General features: G+C 34.5%; 1 protein-coding gene across 1 annotated transcript in view; it reads left to right on the top strand.

Moving 5' to 3' along the window:
* SLC39A12 (solute carrier family 39 member 12) overlaps positions 1 to 23,752 on the top strand; it is a gene marked incomplete at both ends in the record, with an annotated part of 32,503 nt that extends 8,751 nt beyond the window's left edge. The window contains 9 exons of the mRNA XM_082755429.1: positions 1,409 to 1,611; positions 6,003 to 6,174; positions 8,384 to 8,556; positions 9,894 to 10,046; positions 11,229 to 11,336; positions 13,779 to 13,842; positions 16,579 to 16,737; positions 18,081 to 18,268; positions 23,624 to 23,752. Of these exons, the coding sequence (XP_082611555.1) occupies positions 1,409 to 1,611; positions 6,003 to 6,174; positions 8,384 to 8,556; positions 9,894 to 10,046; positions 11,229 to 11,336; positions 13,779 to 13,842; positions 16,579 to 16,737; positions 18,081 to 18,268; positions 23,624 to 23,752 (1,349 nt within the window). The remainder of the gene's footprint in view (positions 1 to 1,408; positions 1,612 to 6,002; positions 6,175 to 8,383; positions 8,557 to 9,893; positions 10,047 to 11,228; positions 11,337 to 13,778; positions 13,843 to 16,578; positions 16,738 to 18,080; positions 18,269 to 23,623) is intronic.
* Between the last annotated feature and the right edge of the window lie 657 nt (positions 23,753 to 24,409).

Below are 24,409 nucleotides of genomic sequence, written 5' to 3'. Positions count from 1 at the left end.
GCTCTCAGTAGCTGCTACTAAGTCCTGTAAAAGATTCTGGATGCTTAGCAGTTTACGAAGCTAAACCATCACCTTGGGCCTACTAGGGGTTTAGAAGGCTATTATAAGATACCTACTTTGTTGTAATTACTAAAAGCAACACTTACAAGATATTCAAAGCACTTTTTTAAAGTTACATTAAATAAGTGTTAAAACAGTTAAAAAAGGTTTAATTAAGCGTAGGTAAACATGTTTTACCACTCTTAGAGTGCAAAGAACTTTATTGAATCACATAAGTAAATCATAAAGCAAAGAACAAAATTCTCAGTCCTAAACCTAGATTGCATTTGCATAAACTAGTTTTGCAGCAAAACCATTCCTTTAAAATTGCCAGTGTAGATCTTGTAAAATAGTTGACTCACAAGAATGGATGGAGCCAGCTGGGTAGAGTGCTTCTAAATAGCTATATATGGTAAAATCCAGTCCCCAGTGAAGACAATAGAAAGACTTCCCTTATGGTTAGTAGAGTTAGAATGCCATTCAGAGAAGCTGAAAAATACTCTTAACTGGTTTGTTACAGTGTAAGAATATTTTAAGCTTAAGCTAATTAAATTGTTCCTTTAAATTTATTTAAATTCATAATAGAAACTGGAGAAAAAAGCAAGAAATGAGCAGTGTGGGAAAAAAAAATAGAGTTGACTACATTTACAAAACAAATGCAGCTTGAGCTGTGTTCAGATCTGTTTGTTTAAGACAAAGAAAGTAGACAGATAACTGAGCACAAGCCTTTTTATAAGATTTACTATTAAGATTATATCATTTGCTCTTTCTGAATGATAACATTAAAAATAGAGGATTATCACATGGAAACATTTTTAATCTGATTGATCTAAATTCCTTTGAAATTTTGTGGACTGCTTATGTTCTTAATGAACAAACTTGGATTTACAGAAACAATCATAATGACTTCATCCTGAAAATGAAGGGGGGAAGGAAAGTAACCAGACTGAAAATAATGGAAGGGAAAAATAAGGAATGATGGACCATGCTCCTCATAAAACTAAGCATTTCATTAGCAGACACATCCATTGCATTCAGTTATGTCTTTGGTAGAGGAATATGAACTGCTTTTCAGTCACATCTCTTTTCCTCCGAGATAGCCATAGGCAAAGTATTATCAGTGTGGTACTGTAAAGGTGGAAATGCTGAATATGTAGTGGCTTCTAGAGGTGTTAAACTGAAATTATATGCGGTACCAAACTGAGGAAAGAAAAATATTAGAATGAGGAATCAAATTAATATTAAGGTTTATATAATTATATAATTAAGGTTTATAACCTTAATGTATAAAGTTTTGTCTGTTTAAATGTGTGTTTTCCTATAGTAACATTTCCTTTTATTTATTTATTTATTTTTTATAAATAACCAGATCTAGAACAACTCTTGAATGTGCTTACAGCCAGAAAGACCTGCACTGTAAATGGACAATTCCACAGTCACAAAAGACGACGTTATAGTATGACAGGTAGAGATATTGGAACCAGAAATATTTCAGTCAAAGCAAATTATACAAAAGAAGACTACCTGAAAGATTATTTTGAAGATCACGAAAGTAACACAGATTGGGATCAGGTTATTTTATTTTTATGTTTTTATAATGTTAGTGACATAATGTCAGTGATAAAAATTGAAGTTTTGTTGTTGTTGTTTTTAGTTATGAATTTCAGAAAGTCACATAGTTACCAAATAATATTTTAATTATTTATATTTATTTAAACATTGATAGGCAGAAGAACTTTATGACTGCTGAGTATATAATGAACATATGTTGTAAACTGTTAGGAGGGGCTAAGAGAATGATGAGTATTAGATAGAATCAACTGCTCCTTCAAGACAGAGGACTGTGGCTTCAATATTTTCACATATTTTTTTCATTCTTATGTCTCAGAGTTTATAGGGCCCCTTTGTAGAAAGAAAACTGGTTATGTACAAAGTAAAATATATCACAGAATCACAGAATCATCTAGGTTGGAAGAGACCTCCAAGATCACCGAGTCCAACCTCTGACCTAACACTAACAGGTCCTCCACTAAACCATATCACTAAGCTTTACATCTAAACGTCTTTTAAAGACCTCCAGGGATGGTGACTCAACCACTTCCTTGGGCAGCCTATTCCAATGCCTAACAACCCTTTCAGTAACAAAGTTCTTCCTAAACTTCCCCTTGTTCTATATGACTTCTTTTTCTAAAAAAGGTCTTTGTAAACTGAAGTATATTTCCAAACACTTTTGTTATCCACCTATGGTGTCCAGAAGCTCCCTTTAGAAAATGTGTGAAGTCTGTAAGACAAAACTTTAGCTGCCAGCCAGTACCCTAGTTGAGGAGTTTGAAGGACAGTGGTTCATTACAGATGACATCATCCTTATCCTAAAAATTAAATAATAAATAATTGTTGCTTATAACAGCGATTAAGATTGTAATTTACTTCCATCCTTTAAACTGAAAGACATTCCTTGGACAGAAACAGGAGACTTCAAAGTATATATACTCTGTATATATTTTGAAGTATACATTTGAAATATATGTTTCAAATAATATGTTTCCATTGTTTTTCACTCTTTATACTTTAGCTTAACTCAAAGGCAATTTTTCTTCTCCCTGGAGATGTGCAGTTGTCTTTTGCTGAATGGTCATTTTGTGATGTGGAACTGAGACAAATGGCATCTGGTTAAATACTATTCTGATAGATGTTTATCTGCATAATTTTATTATATTTGGGAGTAAATAGCCTTTCAAGCATTTAACAGGGTCTCAAAATAACTTTAAATGAAGGCCACTTTAAGTCTATTTCCTATTAATTTTAAATTATAAAGCTCAGATATCAATAATATTTGTACAAGAAGCAAAGTCATTCCCCAGTAATAGAAGAATTTATAAAACAGAAGTTCTGATTTCTTGAACTTCTGAGAAAATAAGACTATAGAAAGATAGTTGTGCAAGGGAGTTATTTGAGGCTTCGGAGTCAAACTGAGAGCCAAATACTCTGTACAGATGCTGAGAAATCACGAAGGAACATCTGGACAGAAAATACTTTTTTCTTTATTGATTCCTAGCTTTTATTTTTTATTCCATTCCTCTTCCTTTTAGATATATCTATTTTCTTTGACATATCATTCTATCAGGGAGCTTTTTGTCTCAGTGTTGTTGCTAATTTTGTCTCTTGTTTTCTGCACATATCTGTGATAGCCATTGTGCTCCATGATTAACAGATGCTGCTACATATGAGGCATTGACTGGTTTACAGCTTCTGTTTGCTAACTAGATTAAGATCTGTAATTTGATTTTTAGATAGGAATTATATTTTGAAACATCATTCCAAAAAAATAAAGGTCACTGCTTTCTTTTTTAAACCATCATTGTCTCTACAGATTTTAAAAATGCATTTAAAACAAATAAGTAGTAGAAGGTCAAATAACAGCAATAATATTAAGTTCCATTAAACTATATCACAACAGCTGTGGATTCATTTATGATTCCTCATTAAAGAAACATTTTGGGGTGGAAACAAATCCATCCATCCATGTAGCCAGCTTTTCATATGACTGCAAATTCTGTTTTCATGTTTATTCACTATCACTCTCCTTATGTCTTGCTCCCTATGTTATAAAGTTTAAAAAGCTGGCAACTGGAAAAGCTGCACGTCCTTATGCCCCAAGACTCACAAGAACACTTTACTAAATGAGTATTAAGGATTATTTATGTTTGTGCATATGTGTATTTTCCAGATGAGACTTTTTTTTTCATTTAATATTTGTCATCATAAAATGACATGAAAATTTATGATAATATAGGTTCCTCTAACCCTCTCAAAACAGGGTCAACATCAAAGTCAAATCAGGTTTCACAGGGCCATGTCCAGTTGAATTCAGAATGTCTCTAAAGATGGTTTCTGGGAAACTTGCACAAGTGATTTATTGCCTTTTTTTTATTAATTAAATATAATTGGAATTTCACATGCTGCATCTAATACCTATTTCCTCTCACCCTTTTGCTGTACACCTCTGAGAAGGCTGTCTCTCCATCTACTATATAACCCCCATTAAGTAGGTGAAGATCTCCTGCATGACGTCTCTCCTGCAAAGAGAAAAAACCCACTAACCCACTGTCCTCAGCCTCTCCTTGCTGCTGCTCCCTGGTTGTCCTGGTGGCCTTCCCCTGTTCGCCAGTATCTTTCTCCTTCTGCTGGTTATTAGACTGGAAATAGTCCATATGTGAGCTCACGTGTGCTACATAGAAGGCAGTAATCATTCTCCACTACCTGTTGGCTATGCTCTTGCTAATGCAGCCCAGTATGCAGTTATCCTTCATTGCCACAAGGGCCCACTGGTGACTCATTCAAATTGCCGGTTGGGACCCCAGGGACTTTTTTTTTTTTTTTTTTGGTGCCATAAGGTTGTCCTTGCTAATCTTCATGAAGGGCTTGTCAGCCTTTGGTGTGTCAAGATACTTGTGAATGGCAGCCATACCTGTCACCATATTGCCTACTTCTCTCTACAGGGTTTCATGAGTGTGTATGATGCACTCTGTTCCACCACTCATGTCACTGACGAAGGCATTAAATTATACCACTATTAACCTTTGAGGAATACTGTTCATAATCACCTACTCTTCCAAGTGTTGATACCACTCATTGGTGTTGCACGCGTTTAGTCAAAAAACGTTTAGAACAGACAAACTGACCTATACTTCTAATTCAGTAGTTCCTGAATTCTCTAATTCTCTTCCTGCTGTCCTTGTTCTTGAAGGCAGGACAGAATAAATCCAGGCAGCAAGATCACCTACTGCCCTGAAGGGGTATTAAGGGGTATCAGATTAAATGTACCAGTACTCAATTCATTCAACTTAGTGAGCAACCAGCCATATTTTAATTTACAAAGATGAACAAAGGCAGGAAGACTTTGCTCTTCAAATAGGTCGTGTAAAAGTAAGGATAATTATTATTATTATTATTATTTAAATAATATTTTTTCTTAAAAACAAATAAAAAAAAAAACACCAACCAACCAACCAAAAAATATCTAAGCATTTTACAAGCTCCAGTGACTAAAAAAAGTAATATTTAGGAATTGTTTGATTCTCAGTTGCAGACTATTTTAAGTGAAAGAAACAAAACAGATGGCATTAAGAAATGAAGACTTTTCCTATAAGTGAGATAACATATTTGATATGAACTTCTTTCTAAAAGTTCTTAAAGAATTTTTCACTGGAACTATTTTAATGTTAACTGTTCATGTTTTAACCAGGAGTTTCAACCTGTAGATGAAAAAACAATTATTCATGAAAATATTTCAAAATAAATCTTCACAAGAAAACCTTCAATTTTCACAGAGACTTTATAAAAAGAACAAAAAGTAGATAAAGTTCTTGTGTGCCTCTAATAATAAAATTAAGTAGTCTTTAAACCGAATCTAGAGTATGTAGCATCTAGTGTACTGACCCTGAAGTGATATGCCATTGTTAAAACAATTTGAAAACCATCTTAGTCCCATACCTTACTAAAAATACAAGCATGTAGCTTGGAAAAAATTCAGTACTGCATTGATACAGAGCAAGACATTCATTTTTACACTAATAGCAAAGAACATGATTTGTGTTAGCATTAAAATATTTTTGTTAGCATGTACGATAATAAAACATTTAGAGATACTATTGTGTCAGATCCTCAGGTGCTATTAATAGGCTTCAGTAGAAATTGTGCTTCATACCAAAGATTCTGAAATATCTATATATCTATCTGAAATATCTATTTGAAATATAAAACAGTATCAAGTTTAAATTGGGAAAAAGAAGAATTAGAAGCGATTGAAGTTATTGAAATAATTTAACCTGAAGAGTGTATATGGAAAACAAAATTTTCTAGGTTGTATAACCCTCTTTCCTTCAACAATTGCATATTTCACCTCAGCATTAAATGCAAATGCATGTGACATATTCAGTAATTTTGTATACTTTTCTATATAGGTTTGTTTCTCTGCCAATGAACTTGTGAAGATATTTTTAAAAAATAGTTCATCATCCATTTCTAAGGAGCACTTCAAGCAAATCAGTCCAGCTATCATTCAGCAACTATTAAGTTGTTCATGTCAGCTTTCTGAATCCAAACAGTCAAAGCTTCCACCAACAACTTTGGAAAGTGAGTTACATTGCTGTTATCATCATATATAGTGTTCGAACTCAGGTGAAAGGGTGCAGGGGCTTAACTTTTGGAGACATTTCAGTCATTATTAACCTTAAACCAAAACAGGATGAGGTTCTCTGTAATTTCTCACTCTGATTTCATAGCATACGTGTCAGATAATAACACTATACTGAGAAGTGAAGGAATCTAAATGTTTCAATTTTATATTAGACAGAATTCTTTTTTAATGTGTGATGGGTTTGGTGGTGATTTTTTTTCCTTTTTTTTTTTTTTTTTTTTTCCCATTTCATAGAGGACTGCAGATGAGCCATAGGAGGCCCTCATCAGTGGGTTGCTGGGCAGTGATTTTGCACAATTTCCACCAAGTTTATACTGGAATCATTACACTAATTATGTGGTTAGAAACATAGGTATGCTGATGCAATGGCAGGGAACATTAATTTCTGGAAGGGGATTTGGGAGCCAGGGATGAGCAACAGGGTTGAGTACCTAACAATAATCAGCTGTACTGAGAGCATCTCTTTTGATGCTCCTAGAAAAGTTTTGTGGGCTACAAATCAGTGCCTTCGTTACCTTTACCTTATTACCTACATTGTTAACTCTAGATGACTAGATCCATTAGGAAGTAGTAAACTTTCCTCATATCCTAGCTGGCCAATGATCCTTAGTTAGTTTATGGGAATGAGCTGAGCTATCATTCTGTGGTGTGCAAATTAATTGAATTTATGAACATGAATTAAAATAGATTAGATAAGGACGTGGAAGACATTCATGTATATCCCAAGAACAGTTACAGGAGTAAGAAACATGCAAAATAGGGTGAATCATTAAATCTCCCCAGAAGGTGACTGTCCTTTCTTGTTATATCTCTTCTCATTACCTGAACACCTTGCAATCTTAACTGCTTTTATATGCCTGTTTTTCAGATGGGGAATCAAGGGACAAAGTAAAGAACTTATCCAGGTCATATACAAGTTTCATAGCAGATTCACAGTTAGAGTGAGAGTCTCCCAACTCTAAGACTATCAGCCCAATCATCAATATTTTAGTAATCTCATAAAGGTGAGAGATCTGTGTAGATGAGAAAAACGGAACTATTCAAATACATAGTGGAAGGAGTAAGAGCTCTTTCTACAGCCTTTTTCCCATGCTGTTTGGTTAAGGAAGGTTTCCATGACCACAGAGATTTTCTGGCTTGAGACAGACAAAGGGCTTCGTGTTTGACCTACATGTGACATAATGACCTGAGCATAGTCTCATTAATTTTATTCTCAGTTCTATTTTACTGACATGCTGTGCTGTTTTGGATAAGTCACCAAGGCTTGACCTTTCATGAGTATCTACTATAACCTTGTATTTGGATGTGCAGTCTGTGAAATTTACTGTCTGATTTTATGAGGTGCTGAGCACTTGCAGTGCTATTAAAGTGTGAAACATTAAGTGACGCTTTGGAATATTTTGGCATTAGTTCCTTAATGTCTGTTTTTCATCAGTTTTACCTCCATCATAAGACTCCCATACAGATTAATCAGGATTCATATTGTGCAAAAGGCTGGAAACGTGAGCAGCATATAACTTTCAAGAATTTTAAGAGAAACCTTTCAAAAATCCCAGTAAACTGGGAAAAATAGGTTGCTGGTCCTGATGCGATAACTAAAGGGATATATTCTCACAACACACTAGTAAACAATGTTCTGACCAGACATTTTATGCTTAGATCCTAAACAAAATGCTTACATTCATTTGAGGTTTTAGGTCTCAGTCTGTTTACTGAATATAGTTTGGTTAATAATGTGGTGTTGACTGTAAAAATACACAGGTGATGACATAAGATAACAAGCACAAATCTGTTGAGACAGGGAACAAATGCAGACCAGCATTCACTGTGCTGCTTTAAGTGTCTCTAATCTGTACAGTTACAGTCTACTTAAGGCCTGAAATTTGAAGATATTGGAATGTATTACCTGTAAAATCTGAAAAAAAGTTAATTTTTTTAGGCTTCCAACTCTGTCATTTGAATCACACGACTAACAAAATGTATGTAGAACAGTGATTTACTTCTCTGTGTGCTTGTAGACAGAGGTGGTAAAGCAGCCTCAAAAGCAAAAACAAATACAAAACAAAGACTCAAATACAAACACAAATACAGATACTGAATGGTTAAAGGTGCCCTTGGTTTATTTTGTTTCCTTTTTCCCTACAGAATATGGTTACAGCACTGTTGCAGTTTTACTTATTACTATTGGATCTATGTTTGGTACAACCCTCATTTTATTTAACTCCTGTCAAGAAATCTATACACTCATTTTACAGCTGTTTGTTGGTTTGGCTGTTGGGACTCTTTCTGGAGATGCATTGCTACACCTTATTCCTCAGGTAGGTAATACACTCTTTTATGTTTTTGAGATCTTCACACAAGCACTTACACACACACAGTCACACACATGCACACACATTCACACATGGAGGAAAGTTTCATTTAAACTTGGCTAATGATAATCTGTTTAAAAATAACGCTTTCCACGAAATCTGTGAATCAACTATCAACATTCAAATTACATCTGCAATTTGTAGTTCAGAGAGAAATTCCAAGTAATCAGAAGCAGAATTCAATAAATGATTAATACAGAGAAAATAAGGTATCTATTTTCACAAACAAACAAACAAACAAACACCTTTTCAGATAACCCAGAAGTTGTGTGAAAGTCAGGTTCTCTAAAAATTCTTTCCTGAGGGAGATTCTTTAACACATGTTGGGAAAAATTGTTCATATGTTCTACAAAGCATCAACAGTTCCCTCAAATACTTCCAGAGGTCCAGGGGCTCTCAGCCAAGTTAATACTGCTGCCTTAAACTGTATAACATGAATGGTACATTTTTTTTCCTAAATTCATAGAATAAATTCTAAGAATAGGATAGCATGAAAAACAGAACCATATTTTCCATTGTGTATTCATTTATTTTTGACTGAGTCTCCTCTGATATGACACAACTATTACAAGGAGACTTCTACTGGTCATGTAAAGAGATCTTCATACCTTCACTGGAGATTCTGATCAAAATGTTCTTTGTACTCTATACATGATCTCTGGAAGATGGACTGAGAGAGTGGTTTGAGGAAGGCAATTCTCAGTGAACATCAGACAAATAACTCCCTTTAATAAACACCTTTTAAGTTTGAAAGCAGTCTTCACCACTTTTAAGTGATATATCCACTAGCTTTTAAAGTTGCTCCTTCCAGAAAGGATGCAAAGAAAGGCTACTACGCCCTTCTGCTGGGGAAAAAATTGAAGCATGCTCATCTTCTGCTGCGGAAAAAATGGAAGCATGCTCTTCAGCAGAAAGCCTTAAAGATTATTTTCAGAATGACTTCTGAAGATGAAGTAACTTTTTAGATTGTAAAGATCAAGTAACAGCCAAGTAACTTTTTAGATTGTAAAGATCAATATACTCCAAAAATATATACTCAAAAATGTATAAACGACAATTTCATAAAACTTTTCTGAAAATAATACAGCTTTCAACACTGAAAGATGATGAAGTGTAGTAGAAACTCATGATAATTCATTTAATCCATCTATTATTCAGCTGATTAGCTCAAAACAATTTAAAAAGGTGGCAAATTTGGGGAAGAAAATGAACTAATATTCACGATGCATTATTCTAGGAAAAGCACTTTGATTTTAAATGTTTTGCTTTATCTGTTTTTTTAGACTCTTGGTTTGCATAAACATGAAGTACAAGAGGTAGAACATTTCTATGAGGGGAAAGAATATATATGGAAACTTTTGGGAATAATTGGAGGAATTCATGGATTTTTTCTGATAGAAAAGTGTTTCTTTCTTTTGGTAACACCACATGACCAGGTACAATTTTGTACATTTTATCCTTTTACAAATCAATTCTATTTAGAGATTTTACAGTTTGAAAAGTGTTAAGATGAGTGTGGAAAACAGTTATCACTTGTATGAGTGAAATGAAGCTTTCTAAACTATTCCTACCGGACTGACCTTCAATTTCTATTTTGCTTTGCTCCATAGATTTTTTATGCTCTGTGAATGTGCTCCATATATTTGTAACTCAAAAAATTAATTGAATGTGGTCTGTAAGCATACTTTATGGCTAGCAGTGGAACAGGGGAAGAGTCTTTGTCCATATGAAATGGATCATAATCATTTACTCTAGTCTAGGTTTGAAGAGGAGAAAGACATAGATGTAAGCACAAGATGTTTTAAAGATATCTTAATTTTTCCAAATGGTTTTTGACCCCTATCCCAATGTTTTTGAAAATCCAATATAAATGTTGCGGTCAGTGGAACCCAATCTTATATTAATAATACCTCCCTGCTCAGTTACATGCTTATAGTAATTCTCTTATTTTATTTCAGTGTGGCTGATGTCTGAAAATATAACTATGCACAAGGATATAATGTAACACGGTGTGATGGCTCGTTAAGTTTCTCAGCATGGGAGATTATGTTAATGTCTCTTAAGAAGGCTAAGCCTCTGCTTGTTTTGTTTTACAGAGTGTTTAATGACTGGCCCGATTTATATATTTAGTACTGAGTCCCTGGTCCCCCGTCTTCGAGTTTTCCATAAGCATTGAAAAATTGAAAAATTAATAGAATGAGAATGTTTTGATAATATTGATATTCAGTTTGGTAAAAATAATAGTTATTATGTTACATACTTGGAGAGAATTATGTATCATCATCCCACAATTTTTTTAAACATGTTTAAAACATATTTAAATGTGTAACATATTTAAAATGTGTAAACATTTAAACAATTTTAATCTTCAGCTTTAAAATGAAATAAATTTCAACAAACCATTATGGTCATTTATGATCTCTTTGATTCGACTTTTTTTTTTTTTTAAACCAAATAAAGATTAGGAGATGCAGATGCCAACCAACAATCTTTTTTTTAATAGTTGTTTTGAAAAAAAATAATTCTTATAAATGCCAAACTTTCACAAAAGTCTGAGAAAGACTGCACCTGTGTTCATTGGGTTTCAGAACTAATTGCAAAGCATCTTCATTCAGCAGGGCCTTTCTTTAGTTAATGGGCACTGGGAACATTCCCATGATCTTCCAGTGGAATCTGAATTAAATGAACATTCAGTCAGAGGCAAATCTACTTCAACCATACAGTTGGTAGGTTACCAATGTGAAATACTTCCCTATTTTTATATCCTTCTTTCTCTGCTCCTCAACAAAATGAACCAAATAAATATAATAATCAATATTATTTTTCAGTCTTTATTGATTTGTCTTTTATTATATGACATGATTGAAAGGAATCTATAGATTTTGAAGCTTAAAATAAGCTTTTACAGAGACTTTTCAAACACAAATTTTTCCAATGACTTCTCTTAAGTGTTTCAGATTAATATAACAATACACTTCCCGTACTACCTTTTGTTGAGAATTTGTACCAAATTCTTGAAGATTTCACTCCTCTCTTCTTTTCAAAAACATCCTATATATAAGGGCAGACTCTCCCATGGGAAAAACTTTAGGATTTTCTGCAGCTAAGTTTACAATTACTGAACAGAGGAAATCTTGGAATGTTCTTGAATATTTTTTCCACAAATTTGAAGAGTAATACAAACAAGCTGGATATCTGGGAAGAGTGCTTGCCTATAAGAAATTACGTAATTTCCTCTCCATCTGTGGCGAGTGTATGGACAGATGTATCTTTGCAAAGTAAAGTGACTCATACCTTTTAACCTGTTTTCTCTTTTTCCAACCAACCTCTTCAGTTTATATGTAATACTTTGATGCATAGGTTTCTGCTTATTTAAGTCAAAGATCATCCATAGTGTTAACTCCATTTTAACAAAGCACTTGTGATGGGTAAGAGTCTCATATCTCTGAAGCATGGTTGGGAAATTGTCAAGTGAATGCAGAGCAAACAGCCTAGAGAAGAATGTTTACTAATTTGTGAGCCCTGTCATAGCTTCCTGTTTATGGTAATGAACAATCTAGTCATTCCTTTCAGCTGCAAGATCACCCTAAAGTTATGTATATCACATGAACTAGCCTGACTTAGCTAGTTTGTGCAAGAGCAGCCAATTTTTCAGAACCATGTGAGTAACAGTAAGAAAAACACTGATCAACTAAGAAAAGCTTATAAATCCTTCAGGTCAGTGATTAGTCTTGCAGTTTTGACTCAGAGTTCAAAAAAGTGGCATGTGAATAAATATTATAGGAGAAGTGAAACAGTTACTGGAATTCATATGACTGGCTGCAATCATGGGAATTAAAGACTTTTATTTTTCCTTTAAAATCTAGAATTTAAAAAACAAATCCTTTCTTTTCCCTCCTCATGCCTCTACAGCACAAATCCCACTTCTCAACCAACCTAGTACCAGCCAAGAAACATGTTCTGTTTTGCAGCCAGTACACTATAGTTTTTGGAGTGCTTCTTGCTGACCCTAACAAAGCACTTTTCTGTGCTGTTGTCCGTTGTTGACTCTTCACTAGCTGCCAAGCTGTAGCTTTTTTTTTTTTTTTTGGAGGGGAGGGAGGGGGGAAGAGAGAAGATAGTGATTAGAACTAAGCCCCAGGAATCTAAGGGGTCAGAGAGAGAGATTCCTCACCTTCTTTCTTCTCTTTCAACAATCTCTCAGTCTCTGTTAATTAAACATTAGGGCTGATGCATCAGTTTAACTATCTGGGGTAGGGACAAAACTACTGTCTCTTTCCTCACATGAAATAAGGCTAATTTTCATTCCTCATAGTGAACTGTACTCATAAGCTATTATGCTTGACCAGGGATGCCTGGTGCCAAGACAAAGACAAACTGAAAGGCCAAGAGGCAGGGCACTGGAGGTTGTGCCACTCTGAAGGGAAAAAAAAAAAATAAAAAATACCCCCCCTTTTAATTTTTTTTTCCTATTTTCTGAAAGTGTTACAAGAGTTCTGTTTGACAGAACAGTTTTCAGTCTCAATGTAAACAAAACACATCCTGATGGACTACAGTTTAATAATTGCATATGCTGTGTTTTCTGCTTTTAAAATAAAAGCCTTACAAACAACAGGAAGAGCAGGGAAGGAGGACTCAGCTACAGTGCTTGCAGCTATTATGAAACCTACCTATGATCATCTTTTTTAGTCTTGTGTTTTCACAGAGCAAATGTGAAGAACATGGAATACCAAGGATATTCTGATATATACACATTTTTCCTTGGAAATCCCATAGACACACTGTCCACCAGGAAACTACAATCATCCTGTTATGAAAAAATTGAAAGATAAAGTTTGAATTAAGATGTTCTTTTTAGTTCTGCATTTGGCTTGGATTTTTGTGTATTAAAACAGAAACATGATTTTTGGGGGTTACAACAGTGCTTATGAATGTCTTTCTTCTTACTTTAATTAGACTGTAATCTTTTCTGATCAAGGGAGGTTTCTTTTTTATGTCTCTGCAGTATCACATTGCCAGCACTCAATAAATAATCCTAATGATATCTATGCAAAAAGTAGCAGCTATCTTTATAAATATAAATGCATGAATTTATCTGATATTTTCCTATATTTGTAGCATCAGCTGGAAGAGCCCCGTAACACTGTTCATCTTTTCCTTTTTATTAGAGAAGCCCAGAAGATTCTGAGGCTACTGAAGTTCCTCCTGACAGTAAGGTGATCAGCACAAAAAGTTAGTATCAATAAAAAGGCTAGGCAAGCAATAAGAGAAGTCTTAAGACCTAAGATGGAATTGAAAGTGTGAAGTTGGCTTAGCTCAGTGTTTGCTATGTGCTACATCACCACATCTGATGGTGCTTGGCGACATAATTAAATCTCTGCTTAAAGACCTTTACAGCTGCCAACTCTGTAATTGTGAAGTTCATTAATCTTACAATGTCCATGCTTTAGTGTTTGTTTACTCACCGTTCCAAACTACTTTTTCTAAATCCTTTGCTTAAAAAGAAACATTCAAAATTTAATATAAACCAAATAGTTATAATTGAAAAATTTGATGGGGTCTTTACTTTTAAAGGTAGTGTAGTTATTTTGTTTTGTTTTTCTTTTTTTTTTTTCCTTTTTTTTTTTTTCTTTTTCTTCTTTTCTTTTCTGCTCATTATACTAATATAATTCTGTTTCCTTCTTCTCTTACATGGTAAAGCAATAGCCCCTTTAAACTAGAAGCAGTTTATTACACATATAGAATTCTGCACTCAGAATGGCTCTCTGGCTCTGTTTTAGGATAACCAGTGTTCTTCAGAGAGTTTCAAAGTAATTCTTATATTCTCTGTTTTGGTGATATTGATAAGTATTTGCTTTAAACTCTTATTCAAAACTTAAAAAGCATTGGTGGGAGCCCTGCACCTATTAGCTTTATGAAAATTATGGAAGAGAATTTGCTATGAGTATCAACCCTCTTATTAAAGCAGAGAAAATAAAGTTAGGATTGTTTAAGAAGAGGCTTTGTAGAAATAGTTATGGTAGTAATTTGATAGTTAATAGTTAGACTTGCAGCAACATAATTCAGTGAGATAATTGCTAGTAGCAAAGTTGCTTTAAAATAGGCTGAAAGTAAACGAAGAAAAGCATTCAGATTTGTTTATATATGAATCTTAACTTTCAGTCAAGTAAGTTCACTATGCTTACATTTGTAATTGCTCTATCATGTTAACCTGACCCCTCTGTTATATTATAGACAATGCACTGGAAAGACTTCCAGTAATTATACTATGTCTTTTTCAACAATCACCTACTTGAGTAAAAAAGACTAATAATATCTCAGGGCAGACCCTGATTTCATCTTCACCGGTGCTTATTACAAGTCACAAACTTAATGTAGTGCAGCAATCTATTACTTCTCTGTAACTCACGTTCTGCACTATTGATTATAAACTGCCTATAGTGTTTAGAAAGAACTGTGCAAACTGGGGACATCCATGTCTGGCTCTGTAAGCTGGCAGGAAAATCTAACAAGCCTGCCAATTTTTCTGAACCCACAGAGCTCCCAGGCAACTGGGCAGGATTTTCTGAATACAGTTGTTAGGCTTTTATGTGCAGTGTGTTGGTTTTTCTTTTTTCTTTTTATTTTCTTTTTATTATTTTTTTATAATAGCCTGAAAGCTTCAGTTCTAGCCAGTCTGTGTAAGAAAAACATCTCCCCCATCACCATAAAATTGTCATATCTGGAAAAACATTGCTGAAGTAAAACCTTGTAATAACAACAGAGCTGGTTCTGCATACATCCTTAGACTGTCATATTATGTCTGTGTGGGACCAGGAAAAAACGTGATGCTTAAGATCCAAATTGTGACCCTGCTTTTTCAGTCATAAAAGTAACCCTCTGCAAAGTGTGCTGTCTATTCTGCATAGAGGTAAGGTGGATGAGTTTCCTGGGAGGCATTAGAAAGCCCTGCTTTTAGGATTGCGGATAAAATAGCGGTGCCTATGAAACGTGTTGCAAAGCCTAGACATTGAGCCTAAATATTGAGCTTCATTGCTACTTGAAGAGATATAATCCCTCCCCATGAATCCACTCAGCATGCTACCCAACTGTCTGGATTACAGGCTAGACAGAGAGACTGTCCAATTCCCTAGCTTGATTTTAGTACTTGTATCACCAGTAGCGCCTTTCCTCTCAAGAAGTCTGGTTTGATGTTGTGAGCATCAAATGTGCTGTTCCACACTAAGCTCACAGAACAGTATGGGAAGGAAAAACAGCCATCTGTGTCCAAGAGTGATGCTGTAGACAGGAATACTATGAGCCTAACTGCTATTAATTGATTGGAACAAAAGTTAGAAATGAGCATGCTGTGATACTGAGCTAATAGTGACACTCTGGGGCTTATTGCCTTTCATCTCTATTTTTCCACTTAATACAATCTCATAAAAAACAGACCCTGAAAAACTCAGTATTGAAATGCTTTACAGTATCAAAACAGTCAGCTGCATGAGACTTCATCTTCATTGCAGTTGTGCAATTCTGAGAGTGATGGTGGAAAAGCTCCCAATTTTAAGGAAAAAAAAAATAATGTAGGATGCAGGAAAACTTGTGTGAATTTCACCAACCAAAAAAAGAGTATGGAAACCCTTAGGGTTTATCACAAAATTGGACTCAAACTGAACTCTAGCTTTTAGTCCAAAGAGTTGACCTAAAAAAAGAAAAAATAAAATAAAATAAATATCTTCCTGGTATTTTAATTTCTGAATTGTTCTACAATCTCCCTTTTCATTTCAAGTGTATTGAAGGAAGTACAATTTCAAGGACATAACAGATAAGCACAATTGTCTTCTAACTGTTGTGACTTTTCATGATGTTATATGTGAATTCATAAATAAATAAATAAATTTTAACCTAGCAAAAATTACAATACTTTTTATGTTTAAACTTCTGGGCTTTTTTTGTTGTTTGATTCTTTTTCCTTTTTCCTAGGTAAGAAAATTAGCTTGTTAGCAATAATGGTTCTGGTAGGTGACAGTCTTCACAATTTTGCTGATGGCTTGGTAATAGGAGCAGCTTTCTCATCCTCAACAGAAACAGGTGTGACAACAACTATTGCTATATTATGCCATGAAATTCCTCATGAAATGGGTAAGAAATATGTATGTGTATTTTTCCTATTTCCTGATTGGCTTTGTAGTTACAACTTTTCCACCCAATTCTTTCCTGTATGATGTCAGTAGAAATTGCTTATAGCGTCATGAACTTTAATGGGTGAGGTGGAATGTATCAGATGGGTATATGAAGAGGTTATGCACTTCTCTTTCCCCTCCACAAAAAGAAGAGGAGAATTCTGCCATAATTCTTGGCTACCGTCTCATCTCACCTTCTTCAGATGTAAATGGTGTCAGACCTGACTGACCCTTTATTCTCATGTCTATAGAAACAAAAAGATAGTAAGTTGTGAGAAAGAGCCATGTGTGCAAAAATGGGCATTCCTGACACAATGGGCTATCTGAGTTTTCATATACAGCAGAGCTATTTAACAATGCAACCTTTGTGCTACCCTCATTCCTGCTACTAATCAAGAATACCAAGATAACAAAAGAAGATGTATGACCTATTTTACTAGCAGACAGGACAGTAAGATAGTTCTGTTGAAAAATTTCCCCAATTATCGCCTTACTGTAAATCTTTCAACATGGCTGAAGTTCCTGATATTGTGCTGATGAACATATATATAATGGCAAGACTGAGTTGAGAATTTTAGGTTCTCCTTCCTTCCTCTCCCCCTCCCTCCCTTCCCCTCTCTCTCTCGTTTCCTCCCTCCCTTCCCTTGTAAAAGTACTGAATACCTAACTCCAAAGCCAGACTTTAATTCTGGTGCAATGGTACCACAGTGTCTAAGTCATATTTCCACATGGATACAGAAAAAAAAAATTAAATCTATTGCTGTGGACCCCTGATAAGATCATTTAATTTACAAGGAAAAATATGGAATAGGATTCTGATATATAGTTTAAAAAATCTAAAATCAGTGCAATCAATCAGTGAACTCAATCTGGAATCAGGCAGACATAGTTTTTTCTGACTTGCAGCACCTGTAAAACACTCAAAGACCTTGTAAATATACTCACATGATTTAACTGGCAAGTTCCCAATCAAAAAAAGATTTAGAAACTCTGGGAAAGCATGTGACTTCACTTTTGCATGTATCCAAGTTGGAAATATCACAGAACATCAAGAACTAACAGAAGCCACTCCTGTATACTGTATGCTATCTTTAGGAACAGCTAAACAAATACTTTTTTTTTTTTTTTTTTTTGGTTGAGTTCATAACCAATTCTATAGAAATCTAAGGGCAATCCTCCATCCTTCACTGTCTTCTTTGTACATATCTTAATTATTTTACTTCATGTTTTATTACAAAGAATCCTACAAATACATTTATGAGCTAAATAATAATTTTTCTGTCTTATTTTTTCTCTTTGCAGGAGATTTTGCTGTGCTACTAAGTACTGGGCTCCCCACAAAGATTGCAATTTTGATGAATTTTATAAGTGCACTAACAGCATTCTTAGGGCTCTATATTGGCCTTTCTGTTTCAACTGACCCATGCATTCAAAACTGGATTTTTACAGTTACCGCTGGAATGTTCTTGTATTTATCTTTAGCAGAAATGGTGAGAAATTCTGTCTATTGTTATACTTTCCGTTTAACATATCCACATTACAGATGAATGTCAGATGAACTTAGAGGGAAAAAAATATTCACATAGGCTTCTTGGGAAGAACACATCTGCCATGTATGTGTACAGTGCTTAGATCAATAGTCTGGTTTTATTTGGTGTCACTGCCATTACAGGTGTGATTAGTAATAAAAAGGTGAAATAAAAGCTATAAAAAGAGTAATATATGAGAAAGGCACAGAGGACTTTTAAAAGAGGATTTATATATTGATATAAATCGATATATATTTAGGTCTGGAAGAATTGCTTAAAGGTAAATTAAAATAACATTTAAAAAAATTGAACCTGTACTTTTTTTTTTCCCTTTTTTTTTTTTTTTTTTAAATCTTATATAACTATAAGATTTAGATAGTTATATAACTATAAAATTTAACTTGTATATAACTTATATATCTATAACTTTGTTATATTTGGTCACATTTTTCTTGGTACTTTTTTTTTTTTTCCCTCTGTATATTATTCACCCATTATTTCAACATGAATTTGTAGTTTCTGAACTAAAATACAAGATGCTTATCCTGTGCTCTCTGAGGCCTGCCCTTCTATCTCAGAGAGGTTTGGATGAGTTCCTAAGCAATTAAAAACCTGTTATATTGTCTATTTTTTCATATTTTCCATCACTTTTTATAATGCCAGTTCAATAACAATGATCAAACTATAGAAAATAAAATCTGAAGACAAAAAAAAAAATTGGGAGAGAGAATTGGGAGAGGTCTAAGGGCTGTGGAAGAACATAGTGGAGTCACTCATGCCTCTGGACACATCATTTATTGAAGAGATGCCTAAATGTTACACTCATAACAACACAGACATTAATTACCTTGCCAGATTATTATAATTTTAAGTGTCACAAGGCTCTTTAACTAATGTTTGTTAAGATAAATTTGTTTTCAAGCTTCTGAACAAAGACTGAGTATATTGAGTCATTAGGTCCAGAGGTTGAAAAAAAAAAAAAAAAAAAAAAAAAGAGGTTTCTCTCCTCATAAACTGTTACCATGCCTTTCCCAAGTCTGGCTGTCTCTGTTTTGTTTACTACCACCCCTCACCTCATGCCTATGATATCATTTCCCAGGTTCAGAAACTATACTTGAAACCTCATATGCCATGTCAGTATTATAACCCATTAAAAAATCTACTTGTAATCATTGGCCTTAGACCTTGGGTGTTTTATAGTCCATTTTTTTCCTCCTGTAACATAAGTAATGTGAATATAAAATGCACCTAAGAGCTTATGAAGGAACTGACTGAGGACTGTGGATGTGTCAACTGTCCTGACTGAGGTTGTGAATAGCAGACAAGAACATTGTGTACCAAGATACCATTGTGTATCTTCTTCTGACACAGAGAAATTTGGAGGTGAGGTTGCCTTCCTATTGAATAATAGGCATGGATTTATTAACTTGGTTAAGGACTTAGTCATATCTTTCCTTCAGAGAAGGATCAGGAGGATAAAGTTCCCAGAACAACACCACATTTTTTTCCCAAGTCTTCAAAACAATATGCCAGCTGTAAAGCCCAAGAAAATACACGAATTTACGCAGAAAGAGAGCGCACATTTTTTTCTTGTTCTCAGGTCAACACTGTAACCTTGTTCTTGATGTGAGGAGAAGGAGAAGGAGAGAAAGAGAAAGATCTTGCTTCTCTCACCTCCCTGCTATGAACAGTAGGGTTTCCAATCAACTTTTGAAAAGTTCTTTTCACTGCTATTGGGTTGTTCATCTCTTTGCCAGAAGTGCAAGTACTAAGTATCACAGATATTTTATTTCAAAAAATTCCTCTGGCATGGCAGGAATCTATAGATCTTAAAAAAATCATGTGTTTGTATAGTACATCTCAAAAGATAATCAGCCATGCTTTATATATTTTTCAATTTTCTGCATGCAAATAACTTTCACTTTCTGTTGCATTCTCATCTACAAACAGCAATCATCAGTGTTCCTTCCAAAGGTGCACAAATACCTAAGGGTGTGCAAAGCATAACAATAATTTTCAGAATCTGTTTTATGGACTTTCACATACTTCCATGTTAGTTAAATAAGACTGAACAGTTTCACTGATCTCTGCATTGTGGAACATTGAGGGATATGAGATGGAGGTTCAGTCACAAGACAGCACTGTGAGATTGCTGCACAATCAGGATTGCACAAAAGTACTTTTGTGCTTAACTAAATAATTTTCATTCTTAAAAATGGCATTCTAGTTCCATTAATAAGCAGCATAGACTAATCATTTTAAAAATCTGAGGGGAAGGACAGTGGATAAAATGATTTATAGCCTTCATCATTTTTCCCCAAGGAATTTTGCAAAATTTTTCATCTTCCTAGCAATTAGGGAAGGTAGAATGGAGGAATGTTTTGATTTGCAAATGTGTATGCACAGGTGAAATATTACAATGTGAACTGATTGTTGGCTTCAAGATATGCATGTAAGTAAAAGCCCGTAATAATCTTGTCTTTAGATTCTGTTTAACCAAAATTAAATCCCCTGAAAAGCAGCTTTTTTATGAAAAGTATAATGAGATTTTTATGTTTGCCCTCTGTTTAGAGGTCATAACTATAATCATATCATTGCACTATTTCCAAAGATGTTTTCATCAAAAGCATATCTTTTCTTTAACATTCATTTAATCTGAAACAAAACTTGAGACACCTATACATGTAACAGAACAGACCAACTCACTCCTAATGAATTGTTTCTTTGATAAAACATGTCCTCTTTTCCTCTTGAGAAACAAACCTGCAAATCCTTAATCAGTCTTTAAAATGAGTATCTATGAAGTAATCATTATGGATAAATATTTATGAAATCACTTGCATTGTATTCTAAGGGCTAGGAGATCATTTCTGAGTGATTGCTCAAATCCTATAGGATTATATAGTTACTGACCAAAAAGACTTACTGTCTAATTTGAAAGGTGGAAGATAGAAGCAAGAAAGAGAATAAAGGTATCAAAGTAGTGTGAGCTAGCCAACCACTCCATGAGGTACCTAATTGAAGTATTCTCTGACTAACCTTAAACTTATCTTTTGGATTTTGGCGTCAAAGGAGTATTTTCAAAGAGGCTTATTGTGCTGTTGTGGCACAGCAGCACAGCTGTACCATATGTGCCCCAGCTTGGTAGAACTCATGTTTAACCAGCCCATGGCTTAGAGCCCTCATTCCTTCATTCAGAATGGTGTTTGCTGATTCTTCCTGTACTCACGGATAAAAATATAAGCTGAAGTAGGAATAGAGTAGTCCTTCAGTTAACAGTGACTCTTTGGCCTCAAACAGATTTCAAGCTTTAGCAAGTGTGATGGCATCCAATAGCTTGGTTATGGTGCTATTAAATTCTGGTGTTGTGCATCTGCCAATTGAATAGTCTTATGCTCCCCAACTGGAAGCACTTCCCTGCTGTGCCACACACATTCTGTGCGTGCAAGTTCACAAAGAATAGGGGAACCATCAATGATACTGTGGCAGCAGTTGGCTTTTATTTTCAAAGAGATAAAGAGGGATGTCACACTAGGTAAGGCTATAAAAATTATCTGTGCATTTGGTAATAAGCACATAGGTTAGGTGGAGGGAGCAGAGATCTACACTGGACACAGGAATGATACAGCCTGTGGAGAATTACTTTTTTAAACTTTCTTAGCAACTTATTTTACCCTGTGTATACCATAACTCAGCAGTGACACCAATAACAGAAAATAGTGACTTTTGCAGTGGAAGGGGGAAAAGTTTCCTCTTGTACACGGTCAGAAAACTTGTTCATCCATGTACTGGGGAAGAAAATAAAATAGACTGATTATAAAGATAAATTAGAAAGAACAAAGGTCTGGACTGAAAGCCTGGATTCAGGCCTAAGCTGTAATTAACCATTTTTATTTATGTACAAAACAAAAACCACATGCTCTGAACACTTACAAGATGACAGTTTAGATTTTGATTTACATCAGAATTCTGAGGTGTTTACATTTGCTCTAGGTTAAATGCTTCTGAAGCCCCTTAAATATAAATTAAATATAACTACATGAGTTTTTAAGATGCACATTTGTAACATAATTTAAACTGCTGCCCAGTAGTTTCAAAGATTTAGGGCTTCTGCATTTGCCTGTTATTTTTATGCAAAATGTTAAAGTGTGGGCAGACTTTTCACTCCAATGCCTTCATCTGGGCCCACTCCTCTTTCCAGAGAAAGAGGAGTGCCAAAGAAGCAGACCCAGAGACCCCACTCTGAAATAGGTGTAAATGTGCCCCATCAGCCTCCTTGCTCAGCACCACTCCACTGTCTCCCAGTGGCTGATGTTGTTACAGCGTGTGTGAGGAGACTCTAAAAGAGCAAAGGAAATAAGTGGCTTCATTCCAGCACAGGCTGTGAGTGGAGCAGGAAGGCAAGGCAATGGGAGAGTGCCAGGACAACTCACTCATTTTTTTGCATATTTTGTTTTGAAGTTCTCAAAAAAAACAGACAAAAACAAACAAACAGCAACAGCAAAATAAAAATTAAAAAGTGCAGTGCCAGGCTGTTACTCTATCTTTATTTCCAAAATGGATGTGAAAATAGCAGCAGTTGTTAGTATCTCCCTTGGTGTCCACAATACACAAAGCATGAATACTAAGAGAGTCTGAGCCCGAGGCATTATTTTCACAGGCTCTATTGAGACATACTTTTTGTTTAAAACTTTGATAAAAGATCATGTATGGTGGAAGGTCAACATGTAAGTAGCTTCTAATATGATTATAAACAGATGCTGCTCTTTTACTTGATTGAAAACTTTCATAGAAAAATATTAAAGGTATTTTCTTTCCAGCATATTAAAAAAAAAATAAAAAATCTGCTTTCTACTTATGTAGTTACCAAAGCCCAAGTAAATAGGAGCTCTGCCAGTTATTTCAGCAAGAGCAGGATTGACCCTATATATAGTACAGAAACAAAATAACTCAAACTCGTTTATTCCCACAAAAGGGAATCACTAATTTTACTAAATAAGAATTTCCTTACAGACAGCTGTATAAAATTACTAAAAACTATTGAGAAGTTAAGAAATTTTGTAATCTCATTTATATTTCTTTTTGGTATTAGTAAAAGAACCAAAATGGGTAGAATTTTATTAAATTAAATATTTCACTGTCAAGATCTGTGTCATTACAATGTACAGAACATGCAACAGATTAATAGCTATATTCAGAAGCGCAGTATTTTGAAACTCTTTTTTTTTAATGAAGTTTGTCTTGTTTTCCCATAAGACTTTTTTCCCAGAGATGAATATATCTGGCTCTCATTCTGGTGTCTTATTCTTTTTTTAGCTTCCTGAAATGACTCATATTCAGACACGGCGACCCTGGTTGATGTTTCTCCTACAGAACCTTGGATTACTATTAGGCTGGCTCTGCCTCTTACTTTTGGCTGTATATGAACAGAAAATTAAAATATGAGTTTTCCATCGGAAATCTTGAAGTACCACTTACGACAGTGGATAGCATTATTCACAGTTTTGTCATGTCTGTTATAGTGATATATAAATTAAGTTGTTGGGATTTTTATATCTGAACAGTAGATAACTATTTTACTTTATTAACTTATTGTTCAGATTTTTTTTTTTTTTTTTGTAGACATGAATGTTTAGAATTATGTTTTATTTGTTACTGAGTTTACCAGATCCCATGTTCAAACTCACAGGAGCTTTTGATTAGTTTTTATTAAGACTGTTCTAGCTGAATGCTCTAAGTGATCTCTGCCAGTCTGACTGAAGAAAGAATAAAACACTTTTATATGCAATAATTAAAGTGGACTAACCATATTTGAATAATTTGAAACAGAAAAGTTTGTTGCCTCATAGTATAAGGAATAAATGTATTTACATAAAGCTAAAACACATAACAAAACTAAACAGTTAAATGCATACAGCAATCTCTGTATAGTATCTTCATCATTTATTTTGCCATCATAATGATCCTTGGTAGTCATATCTCACTGGTCCACTGTAGTAGGTACAAAATTTTGAGTGTAAGTGCTTTTCTGATTGTTGCATAGTTTGTCATAGATGTGATGGAACTGTGACACTCAAGCACTGGACCATAATAACTGTCATA

This window comes from Aythya marila (genome assembly GCF_965140915.1).
Source record: "Aythya marila genome assembly, chromosome: 2".
Lineage (NCBI taxonomy): Eukaryota > Metazoa > Chordata > Aves > Anseriformes > Anatidae > Aythya > Aythya marila.
The sequence above is the reverse complement of the archived record's forward strand: the minus strand, read 5'-3'. Positions and strand labels throughout refer to the sequence as shown.